This window comes from Phyllostomus hastatus, unplaced genomic scaffold, assembly GCF_019186645.2.
Source record: "Phyllostomus hastatus isolate PE091 unplaced genomic scaffold, TTU_PhHast_1.1 phas_contig_137, whole genome shotgun sequence".
In the NCBI taxonomy this organism is placed as follows: Eukaryota; Metazoa; Chordata; class Mammalia; order Chiroptera; family Phyllostomidae; genus Phyllostomus; species Phyllostomus hastatus.
In genome coordinates this window covers 405,328-418,230 of record NW_025333583.1, presented here as the reverse complement: position 1 = coordinate 418,230, position 12,903 = coordinate 405,328, and the positions used below count along the sequence as shown (strand labels likewise).

Sequence of the window (12,903 nt, the reverse complement as noted above, 5' to 3'; positions counted from 1 at the left end):
TTGATTTTTTAAAATATTGGGTTTGTTGAGACATAATTTATATCCTGTAAATAATTACCCTTTGAAGCATATACTTCCGAGTTTTAATAGATGTTTATAGTTGTACAATCACCACCACAACCAAGATATAGAACAATTTCATCAACATAAAAAAGTTCCCTTCCACCCCTTTGTGTCTTTCCTTCCCCTACTGACCTGACTTCTGTCTCTACAGTTCTGGCTTTTCCAGAATATCATATAAATGGAATTACTCACTTGGTATCTTTTTGTGCCTGGTTTCGTTCACTTGGCATAATGCTTTTGAGATTTACCCATGTTGTGCGTATCAGTCAGTATTACTATAGTGTTAACTATTCCTTTTTATTGCTGAATAGTATTCTTGGTATGAATACACCATGATTTGTTTCTCCATTCACAAAACATTGGGATGGTTTCCACTTTTTGGCTATTATGCATAATGCTGCTGTGATCATTTGCATACAGGCTTTTGTGTGAATATATATTTTCATTTCTCTTGGGTAAATACCTAAAGGTGAAATGGTGGGGTCATGTGGTAACTGTATACACTTTTAAAGAAAATGCCAAACTGATGTTCCAAACTGATAGATGATACCGTATCACATTGCTACCAGCAGTGCATGACAGTTGCAGGTGATTTACGTAAATATTTGCTAGCACCTGGTGTCATTTTTCCCTCTGCCATTTCAGACATTTTGACAGGTGTATAGGGTTTGCTCATTGTACTTCAATCTTGTTTTCCTAATGACTAATGGTGTTGAGCATCTTTTCATGTGTTATTGGCCTTTCTTCTCTCTTTTTTGTTAAAGTGTTCAAATCTTCTATGATTTTTTAAATATTGGATGGTTCATTTCTTTATTGTGTTTTGAGAGTTTGTTTACATTCTGGCTACCTTTCTTTTATCACATCTATGTTTTGTCCCAGTCTCTGGTTCGTCTTTCCATTTTCTTAATGTAATGTCATTAAAGAGCAGAAGTTTTCTTTTTTAATTTTTTACAAATTTTTGTTCAAGTGCAGTTGTCTCCAAGAATTTTTTTTCTTTTCCCAATCTGTTTCTTTAAAGTAAAATGAAGATAATTCACATATCACAAATTTACCTTTTTAAGGTGTACAATTCAATTGTTTTTCGTACATGCCCACATTTGCAACTACCACCAATATCCAATTTCAGAACATTTTCATCACCCAAAAGAGAAAGCTCACACCCATTTCACAGCCACTCCCATTCTCTTCTCCTCTAGACCCTGGCAGCCACTATAGATTTACCACCAATCTGGACACTTCATGTAAATGGAATCATATAATATATGACTTTTATTTCTGGCTTCTTTCATTCAGCATAGTGTTTCCAAGACTCAGACATGTTGTAGGAAATATCATTCCTTTTTACGGCTGAATAATACTCCGTTGCATGAATATACCCCATTTTGTTTGTCTGCCATCAGTTGGTGGAGACTTGGGTTGTTTTCACTATTTGACTATTATGGATCACGTGGCTGTGAACATTTCTGCACAAGTTTTTGGGTGGATGTATGTCTTCAATTCTCTTGGGCATATATCTTAAAATGAAATGGCTAGATCATATAGTAACTCTTTTTAAAAAGCATTTCTCTTTAATTAAAAGATAATTAAGTCTATATTTTACTTTTAAAATATAAAAATAAACAAGTGCTTCAATTTAAAATGGGAAAAGTGCCTGGAAATTCAGAAAAGGAACAATACAGCAAGTGAATAAATATATGAAAAATTAAACACTACAAGCGCTCTATATGGTTTTTTAAAATGTGAATTAAACAGTGATGGGAGCCATTTATCACAGAGATTTTGTGTTGAAACTTCATATGTGTTGAGGGCTCTGGGCTGGGAGGATAAGGAGGGAGGAAGTTTTGGGGGGCATTCTTGTGCTCTGTTGGTAGGAATATAGTTGAAACAATCTTTTGGGAGGGGTTTTGTCAATAGGAATCAAACCCCTTTTAAATAGCACATAGTCTGACTCAGAAACTTTACATCAGAAATGTACCCTAAGGAGATAAGTATGTTCCCTAATATTTAGGAGACTTGACACAGAATTGTTTATATAATATAGAAAAACCCAGAAACAATGACATTCTTCACAATAGGGGTTTGGATAAGTAATTTAAAGTCTGTCCATATAGTGGACTACTTTGAAGAAATTAATAATTTTGTCAAAGTGCATCTTAAGAAGGAAAGATGACCATGATGTATTTTTAAATAGGAAATTATGAATAATATGTACATTTAAAAATAAAAGTACCTCCACAAGTCATTTAGGAACCATTTAGTTACAAGAAACAAAAAACTCAATTTATACTGACTTCAACAAGCAAATTTTTGGGGTTCGTATAACTAGAAACTCCAGAAGTCAGACAGGTTCTGGTGTCAATTTAATTTAGCAGCTCAGAAAGTTCTTTAACAACTGATTTTTTAAGTACGTTTTTGGCCCTTGGAACCATCTGCGTTCACCCGAAGGGGTTTGTCTTGTTGCGGCAAGGTGGCTGCCAGCAACTTCCAGGACCGTTTGGTTCACACGCAGAAAGGGGTCTCTCTCCCCCAGCCGTGGCAGGAATCCTAGGCTTCCCTCTGATTGGACCGTCTTGATCACGTGCCTCTTTTTGGCAGTGAGGCAAATGCTTTGTATCGCTTGGGTTAGGTCTGGGTTAGGTGCTGGTCCTTAAGGTAAGCATAGTGTCAAGGTCATAGATTATGGAAATTTTGTTTTGCCAAATCAGGATCTATGTCAGAGCTGGGGATCAGGTTAATGTCCTTCAAGCTGCACGAATGTCCCACAGTGGTGTGGGGTGGAACAGATGTTGAGAGCTCATCCTAACAGCCACCTCACCGCAGAAACAAGGCTGGAAGGATGGTGGCCAAGGTGCCAGCAGTGGTTTCTTCGGGTGTTGGAATCATAGGGAATTTTTAATTTTCTTTTTTATGCTTATCTGTGTTTTATACTTTGACAACAAATGTGTATTACTTGAATAACTTCAAAAAGAAATGAAGGAGATTGCCCTGGCTGGTGTGGCTCAGTGGATTGAGTCTGGGCCTGGGAACCCAAGGGTTGCTGGTTTGATTCCCAGTCAGGGCACATGCCTGGGTTGCGGGCCAGGAGGCAACCAATCGATGTATCTCTCACACATTGATGTTTCTCTCCCTTCCTTCCCTTCTCTCTAAATATAATTAAATAAAATTTAAAAAAAGAAATGAAGGATATAAAGATCAGGAAAAGCTGGTATATAACACTTAAAATTAGTAGGTTGAGGGATTTAAAAGAGGAACTATGAGTTTTCAAAATGATACCAACTGTGCCTTGCAGACGCCTCTAACTTCCTTTCTCTTGTTTCTGTAAGGAAATTGTGGTCATTTCTATAGGAGTAGCCTGAGGTCTCTGAAGGCTATTCTGGCTTAAAACCACTGTGGCTTGATTTTTTCACTTATGTTGGTTTGAGCCGGGGGAGTGGGGGGGGGGCTTGTTTGCTTTCTCTAGAAACATTTTCCCTTGTCACCTTCAAGGGAAAGGCCATGAAGGGGGCCCCAATCCTAGAAGGATGCAGAGGTCATGTGTCTCTTTGCAGAGGGACCACTGTGTGCAGAAGGGGAGGCGCTGAGCCCTGGGGTCCCTCACTTCCTTCTTGGAGAGAAGGCATTGAGTGTTCTTTCAGGAAGTGGGTACTGCAGAGTCTCTGGCTGTCTCTGGGGTCTGGCAGCTCTCTGCGCTGCGAGTCAGTGTAACACTTGCTGCAGGCACCATTGAAGGGGCTGTAGTGTCCTGGGAGACTGCGAAATGGGGTATGTCCCTTGAACCACTTCTGTTAGCTGCTGGGCATTGAAGTTCTTCCTGGGATTCACAGAGAAACTCTTGTTGATTTTCCACCAACCTCTTCCTGGGGAAGAGAACTCATTTTTTTCCATTGGCAGGAAAGATCTCCATTGGGAAAGTAAGGTAAGGATTGTTCATGTCAGTCTCGACATCTCATTTCTCACTTTTATTTCTCTGTGAAATCGATTCTCAGTGTTGCAGTTTCAGAAACTTGATTTTATCTGATCATTCCCTTCTGGACTTATTCCATTGTGATGGTAAGCAATCAGCTGGCATCTTCGTTTTGTTACATAGCAGCTAGGAATGAGCGGCCAGAGGGAAATAAAGGCAGGGCCCTCACCATGACATTCTAACAAAGAACTGAATGCAGGAGGCTAGAAGCAAAGGAAGACGTGTCTCACTCATCGACCCAGCAGTCCTGAGCCTGGTTCCATCAGGTTGCCAGGCATTCCAAACAACAAGCAAATCTATGATAGTACCGGAAGGGGGGAACCCTTGAAACTCTGTGTATATCATCTCCACTAGCTGGGAAAAGGAAACCTTTGAGACTGTGGATGCATCCTAGGACTAAGAAGGGAGGTGGGAGGGGAAGGTTCACAGTGCCTGAAGAAAAGCTCATAAAACAATTTTGGTTAATTGCCTGCCTCCTGTCCCGAGTGCAAAATGAACAAATGGAGTCTGGAGCAAGATAAGGATTCAGGCTAACAGACCCCCAGACATACCTGTGTTTGAGTAGCCATGTCTTCCCAGGAAAGCTGGCACTGCCTTTACCTGTCCATCAATATGTAGCTCCCTCACCCTCATCCCACAAACCGTATAAGTCCTCAGAGCAAAGGGCTCTCTTGGCTCTTTCGCCACACTGTGGGAGCTTGGGCAGGGAGCCTGTCCAGCTGGCCTCTGGTTGGGGGGGCCTCTGTCCACTGGGCCCCTGGCCACCCCCTTTTTGGCTACCTGGCCTCGGGCCACCCTGCTCTTGCCACCCTTGCTCTTGCTCTCCCATTAGAACTTAGTACTAACACACTTTGCTTGCATATTAACGGGCTTTCTGATCTGTAATTCTTTACTGTGTCAGCAAGAAGAACTGAGTTTCTGGGAATTTCTCCAATAATAGTTTCATGATGAGAGCTATACTTACCACAAAGAGCAAAATGTTCCACTGTGAGCAGTCAGGGCACCCTGTCTCAGTAGGAAAATACATGTGGGAGAGGGATGAGGCCAGAAGGCGAATATTAGAGGGTCTTAAGGAGCCCATCTGTGTGTCCACTGCTAATATCATCCACACCCTACCAGAATGTAAATTTCACTGAGGTACGGACTTGTTGGCCTTGTTCAAAGTTGTATCCTCAACATCCAGAATAGGCAGAGGTACTCAGTACATATGTGAGGAATGGAGGGGTGAAAGGCTGGCTAGCTGGATGGATGAATTGTTATTTTCTAGAGTCACTGTCCTCTGAGAAGTTTTCCCTGACCCTTCTAGGAATACTAGACTTCCTCCTCTAGGTTTCCATGGTACTTTGAAGCACTTAACTCGTAGTATTGAAACTATTTGCTTACATATCTGTCTTCCCTAAAAGACTGTAAGCTCCACAATTGTAAGGATTCTGGTTTATTTTCCCACTTAACTAACTAGAGACACTTCACAGTACTCTGGCACAAAGTAGATATTCATTGAATAAAATAATAATGCTACGGCAACCTCATGATTATCTCTCAGCTAATGAGATCTTCTTGTTCAGTGGGTCAGGATATTACATTAATCAGGACCCACTTTCTTCTTCAGCGTTGGTCATGTATTATTAACTTCTTATTCTTTGCTTTTTATTGCTTCCAAGGGAACAAGCATCCTTTTATTTTCAGCTTTCATTTCGTTATTTCTCTGTTGAACCTACAAATACACTAAATGGTTTCCATGGATTACATTTCCAGGATCAAATTAGTCACCTCCTGATGTGATACAGTGAGGCACCTTACTTAATCTCATCAGCAAACCATCTCTAAGTCTTGGGGTAGGATGCATTATTTCTGGGAGGGCCACCTTGACATAGCACATCCCTCTTGAGTTAGGTGGCTTCTTACAGCTCTGGTCACAAAAACTGAAGTCTCCAGCCTGGTCTGCACTCACTCTGGTTCACCTCTCTTAACGCCTGTAGTCCCCTGTCTAGAGACTGCACCTTTTTTTAATAGCTGCGCTTGCCTTCTGCGCAGGTTGTGTTGCCGTGGGGTCCAGGATTTTCATGGCACCACTCTGACAACTCTGAAAGAGCCAGTGGTGTTATATGATCCCAACTCTTGGATCATCCAGAAATAATATTCAATGTTTTAAGACCAGGAATTTAGGAAGTCAAGACATAGACTAAATGGCAAACACACATTTAAAATCAGGGCAGGCTGGGAATCTGAATCAAGGTAAATATATGAGTCATGTAAACTTGGCAAGAACCAGGGAATGGCAATATGAGCCTCTTTCTTCAGCAGAGTTTGCTGTAGTGGAGAATTCCAAATTCTCTGTTATTCTGTGTGGCCTGACCCAATGGATGTGGGTGGTTGGAGTGGCCAAGGACGTGGTGAAAAGGAAGTTCCATTGGAAGGTTCTTTGGGTGCTAGAGCTGGAATCACTAGACTAGAGTGACACTGCCATGCATTTGTTGGATACATACCACGAGGGTTTATATGTCTCAGCCTTATCTAAGTCCCCCTGTCACCTCCCAGGAGGCCTCGCAACCTGTACTTGTGTTGTCATTGAGATTCATCCAGTTGTATCATACACTGAGAATACTTGTGATGACTGCTCATCTGTTCTTTGATGGGGCAGTTTCTCCATATGTCTGCATCCCGACGGCACTGAAAACCTATTAGTTGTTTGGGTCAAATCCCCATATTGGCCAGGGTATTGATCTAGCTAACTGTCTCCTTCAAACATAGGTTTCTGAATTTAGATAATTTCTTCTTTGTTTTTCTTCTTCAGGTGTTACCTATAAGTTTACTTTATCAGATTTGCCCTCGTTTTCTACCCATAGGGTCAACTTTTTTTTTTCTCTTCACAGCTGTGATTTTCTAGAGGGCTTCCTTACTCTCCTCTGTGTTTCTCAAACAGTCTTACTAAACTTTTTTGTGTCCTTCCTTTTCCCAGGAAGCTCCTGCTAGCCCAATGTCTGTACCAGCTGGGAATCATCTCAACATCACCCACTCTAGTTTCCTATGCAAGAGAAGGAACAATACCTTCCACAGATCCTCTTCTTGAAAGACGGAGAAAGGAATTCGTCTTTTTCTAGCCAAAGGTTTGTGGTCTTCATACATTTTCTCCCATTCCAAATATGTGAAATTGATCTCTGTTTTTACCACCTTGCTCATAAACAATACCTGTGTTTATCACCCTCCCACATCAATAAAGCAAACCTTGAGGACAGACACCATATCTCATTCATCTCTGCAGGCTCAGCGTTTGGCATGGTGCCTGACACAGGTGCTTAGGTGCACAGTGTATGTGTATTGAAGGAATGAATGAGTGAATGTATAAATAAAGAAATTAGGATGTGGGCATAAATTTTAAAAATCTGATTAAAAATGTTTGGATCATTCAAAAGTAGTTTATTGATAATATATCTAGGGCTTTCAAAGTCAATAATTTTCTCTGTCACCAAGACTTAGAATGTGAGGTCTTTTGAAAAATGCAAAATACAGTTACACGTAATGTTTACAAAAAAAGTAACATTAGTGACTATAAAATTTTTCTATTTGGGAATAAGTCCATCAAATAAAAAGGTAAATATAATGGTTGTATTTAATGATAATCACAAGGGTAAATATGGAAATAGCCATTTTTTTCAATAAATGGGATTCAAAATTCTTTGCGTGTTCTAAAAAACAAATATAAATGATACTGAAATCAACTGAGAGCTTTAATGACATGACACAGTGGACTTTGCTATGAAAACATGCAAGTCCATCCCAGTGGGAATAGAGAATTTGCTGTGATTGGTGGGCTTATATCACAGTCAAAGAAACTTTGTAAATCTGTAAGTTCTGACAACTGAGAGAAATCCATTATATAATTAAGTAAAAGTTCAAGTTAATAATGAATTATGTGCTAAGTAAAAGTTCTTAGAGCAGGCAAAAGGTCAAGGCATTCCATGAGTTTTCACTTTCGATTTTAAGATTTATTTACAATCATAGTCTTTCGGTCCAGGAAGCTGAATTTGGAGGACATGTGTAATATGAATGGTGCAAAGATACCTAGGAATTCTTAGACAGGGGTATTTAACCAAGCAGTATATATTGTGTGTAGATTTCAAAACTACAGGAGTTCTTTTTCATTAGCAAAACAAATTACAGCACATAAAAAAGGTTAGTAAGAAGAGCTGTAACTAAATTGCACCTTAATTTGGGGAAATATTGTAGAATTGAATCTGACAGACGTTTACAATAATCCTCAATGCTGAGTCAGAGAGAAAAAAACCAAAGCACTTCTTGGAATCTGCCTGTTTCTACTTTGCCAAGATTGTACTGATGATGAAGCATTTGGTTTACGGCTAAAGCCAGGCGTGGTCTGCTGAGACAGAAGGGCATGTCTTATTGTTTAGGATGGGGCAACTCTCTTAATTGTGCAATGAAAGGAAACCGTTGACTATGAGTAGAGGACTGCCTGGTAGCACAACATGAAACCCACCATTTGGCTGCTATGTATTATTATTATTATTATTATTTTTGGACATGCCATTCCCCCATCTTTCCATGCCTTTCATGGGCTTTCTATACTTATGGATTAATTTTACCAGTTCTAAAATATTATGTAAATGAACTCATGCAATATGTACTTTTTTGAGTTTGATTTCTTTTGTTCAACTAATTTTTTTGAAATTTGTATTGTTGCATACATTGATGCTTCATTACATTTTATTGCTGAGTAGTATTCTGTAGTGTGGATTTCCCACAGTTCCTGTAAATTCACATTTCATGGGCCTTTTAGGTATTTCCAGTTGGAAACTATTGCAAATAGTATTTCTATATAGATTTTGTATGGGCATGTTTTTTTTTTCCATTGTGTAAATTTAGATGAATATCTAAATGACCACTTGTTCAGCTGCATGGTAAGATATGTTTAATTTGATAAGAAATGACCACTTTTCCAAAGTGATTTTAACATGTATATTCCCTCCAAAAAGAAGCATGTCCCATCGCTCCAGATTCTTACTAACACTTAGCACTTTCTTGGTGTTATACGCAGTGTATACAGTTGGTATATACTGGCGTCTCAATATGCTTTTCTTTTGCATCTGTTGAGAGACATATATATTCCTCTGCTATGTATTATTTTGTAAGCTTTAATAATGTTAAAGTCATATGCAGGCAAAATAACTTTTTGCTAACTTAGCATTTGCTGTCATGCAACATTAAAAATAGCTTCAGTGTATTTCAAAAGAAAATGCTACAAGATGAACTCTTTTTTGCTTTTTAGAGATTTTATTTATTTGTTTTTACAAAGGGGAATGGAGGGAAGGAAAGAGGGAGAGAAACACTGGTGTGCAAGAGAAACAATTGGTTGTCTCTCCCATGCCCCCAGTGGGGACCTGGCCCCCAGCCTAGGGATGTGCCCTGACTAGGAATTGAACCAGCAACCTTTCAGCTTGCAGGCTGACACTCAATCCACTGAGCCACACCAACCAGGGCTAGGATGAACTCTTGTTAGACAAAAGCCAATAGACCAAAGGAAAAAATCTCTTAGATGCGGAGGAATAGGATTGGCAATGAATCGTTTTCTCAGCAGCGGAATGAGAGCTGTTTGTTCTTTGTGGTTAATAGACATCATATTGACCTTTGGCATCTGGAGAGAAGGGAGGACAAGGAAAAGTCTACTTGCTTACAGCCCACTGAGTAACTGTCAGAAGATTCAGGACTGTGTAAGCTCCATGACGTCAGAGGCTTGGTGTTTCTTGGTTACTGTGCATTCCAAGTCCTCAGCACTTGGATTTATGCTTGGGACACATAGGTAGCTGGAATTTATCACGTGTCCATCTCTGCCACTGTTGTTTCTTGGTTAGTCCCATGCCCATGCAGACAGCGTCATCCTAATAGAATTGAATGACTGTTTTGTTTTAATCAGTATACCATAATTTAATATAAATTCATTATTTAAGTTTCTAAGATGCATGAAAAATGTCACCATCACATGACACCATCATAGTTGGTGTGGAACAATCTTCTGAAATCCTGGGATGACCCTGTGCCTTATTTGTATCTGGAGATAAGACAGTGAAATGTGCTGGGAACTTGTGCCCTCTTTGTGTACACAGATGTCATTGTCACTGCAGGAACTTGGATCATACACACTTATCATTATCTAACTTGTAAAATGAAAGGAGCTTTAGCCCTGGCTGGCGTAGCTCAGTGGATTGAGCACGGGCTGGGAACCAAAGTGTCCCAGGTTCGATTCCCAGCCAGGCCACATTCCTGGGTTGCAGGCCACGGCCCCCAGCAACCGCACATTGATGTTTCTCTCTCTCTCTCTCTCTCTCTCCCTTCCCTCTCTAAAAAATAAATAAATAAAATATTAAAAAAAAAAGAAAGGAGCTTCATTACTATTTTTATGAGCTAACTCCTTTCCAGTACTTCCTTTCTAAATATTTAAATATTTAGGCATATTCCAAGTTTGTGAATTTGTTTCACCCTGTCCACGTCCGTGGGCAGCCTGGTGTTTTAGAATCTTAAGGTGCTCAGTAAGGAGGCATGTGTACATTGCTTTTTTAAGATGTGTTTTTAAGAATTAAGTAGTTTAGGAAAGGAAAAGTTTTTATTAAAGCAAAATAACCGGTCTTTAGATTCAAGAATGTTATGTGTACTTAGAAGAATGTCTGTTGATCAAAATTTTGTCCAGGTAAAAATGGAAGACGAAGCTGGAGAATTTCCCTTTTTATTTTTATTTTTTTTTAAGATTTTATTTATTTATTTTTAGAGAGGGAAGGGAGGGAGAAAGAGAGAGAGAGAGAGAGAGAGAGAGAGAAAGAGAAAGAGAGAGAAACATCAATGTGCGGTTGTGGTTGCGGTTGTGGGGGCCGTGGCCTGCAACCCAGGCATGTGCCCTGACTGGGAATCGAACCTGTGATACTTTGGTTCGCAGCCCATGCTCAATCCACTGGGCAATGCCAGCCAGGGCTAGAATTCCCCCTTTTATATATATAAAAAAGGGGGTTAACACTCCTTTTAAAAAGTTAACTGCCTGGAAAAGCACTCATTAGAAAATATGTAATTTTCCTGTCTTCAGAAGTCACAGGATATACCTACAGAAGCTTTGTATTTTCACCCAGTTCTCTGCATCACCTCTGAGTGCTGTTTCTAGCTGGTTAACAATCACGGCTAACACTTAGCAAGTGCTCATTCTTGATGTCAAGTGCTTGGCGCTCAGTAAACACCAGTTCCCTCCCTTCCTTCCTTCCCCTTTTGAAGAGAATAACAGAGGAGGTCCCCTCAGCATCACAGACTGGGGTGATTTTTAAAATAGTAAAGAAGTATGGCCACCATTAGAGCAAAGGGGAAGACACCTTTAAAGAGGAGGGGCATGTTTATTGTGGGGGAGAAGCACTGGTCATTCAGAGAGGCTTTTAAGAGCCATTCTGGAAGTGCCCACTCTCCTCAGTGCCCTCTGCCAGCAGCCCCTGAGCCCTTGAAATCATTTCTGAAGTTTATTCTCTGCTGATGAGTTCTTTCCTTTGGGGACAAGTCACACACTGACTCTCATGGCGCAGCCACTGCCTGCCTGCCTGTCTGTGAGCGTCCGGAAAGGAAAGGTCCTCCTTCATCTCAGAGATCATAGGTCTTTCCTTCTTCAGAAATTCCCGGTGTAAGCGCTGGCGGTAGTCTGGCTAGACCCACATGGAACCATTCTCAGCTACCTGAAATCAGGTGATAGCTGGCAACTGCTTTCCCCTGCTGTATCAGTCTGCTTGGGCTGCCACAGCGAAACACCAGACTGGGTGGCTTAAACGAGAGACTGGAGGCTGGAAGTCCAAGGTCAGGGTGCAGGCAGGGCTGGGTTCCTCTGAGGCCTCTCTCCTTGTCTTGCTTGTAAGTGACCTTCCTCTTGCTACCTCTTTGTGTGGTCTTTTACTCTGTGCACACACACACACACCTCTTTTGCCTCCCTCTGCGTGTCCTTATGTCTGTCCTCTTCTTGCAAGAACACAAGGGCACTGATCGGATTGGACGAGGTCCCCCCCCCCCATGGCCTCGTTTTACCTTAGTCACCTCTTTCAAGGCCCTATCCTCAAATCCAGCCATGTTTGAAGGTTCTGGGGGTTAGAGCTTCAACATGTGAATTTGGTGGGGACGTAATTCAGACCAGAACACCTGCTCAGTCTTTTTTTCCTTTCTCTTTTTAAAATAATTTAATCCACACAGTTCAATCAGGCACTGTTAGGAAAAAACTGAACAGAAAACAATAACAGAATGTCATCTCAGAAGTCAGAAGAGCTGGTCTGAAGCCAGACTTCACCATTACCCAGCAACTCCCTGCGTGGAAGTGTGGGGAGCTCTTCACAACCTTTAAATATTGACCTTCGCTGACATGGTGTCACCTGGCCCAGGGTGGAGAGAGCGGGCCCCTGGGGTTGGACCGCCTGGTCCAAATTCCAGTATCACTGCCACAAGCTAATTAACTCTGGTCAACTCCCTTCCTTCCTCTACCTCTCAGTGTTCTCTTCTGAAGAATGGGAATAATGATAGTGCCTCCTTTATAGGCTGGTGGTGCAGATTAAAGAAGTAAGCCCCCGCCAGAGCCCTCTCAGTGAACAATCGACACATGCTGTCTACTGTTATATTTTGTCTGCGACACAATCTTTTCATAGGCTCCCTTCCAGGCCTTCGACTCATGTTAGCACACAGCCAATACTCACTTGATCTTCTTCTGAGGCGGGCTGTCTGTTCAGGAATGGTTGCTTTGTGAACCCTTGGAGGTGAGGGAAGAGGGAAATGCCCCAATTCAGTGACCAGATGCCATGATGAGGCCAAGGTAGCAGCTGCTTGTCCCCAACAGGGATCTGCCGCCCAAATTGCCT

The 12,903-nt window shown here is 41.2% G+C and overlaps 1 protein-coding gene across 3 annotated transcripts in view; it reads left to right on the top strand.

Moving 5' to 3' along the window:
• Positions 1-12,903, top strand: part of LOC123829407 (olfactory receptor 10A7-like) — a 42,213-nt gene that overhangs the window by 23,139 nt on the left and 6,171 nt on the right. Inside the window, exons 1-2 of one of the 3 annotated variants that reach the window (XM_045855097.1) lie at positions 3,729-3,979; positions 6,987-7,134. In XM_045855097.1, the coding sequence (XP_045711053.1) occupies positions 7,055-7,134 (80 nt within the window). In that variant the 5' untranslated portion in view covers positions 3,729-3,979; positions 6,987-7,054. Of the gene's footprint in view, positions 1-3,728; positions 3,980-6,986; positions 7,135-12,903 lie in introns of those variants that run through there. The other 2 variants (XM_045855115.1, XM_045855108.1) reach the window with 2 other exon arrangements.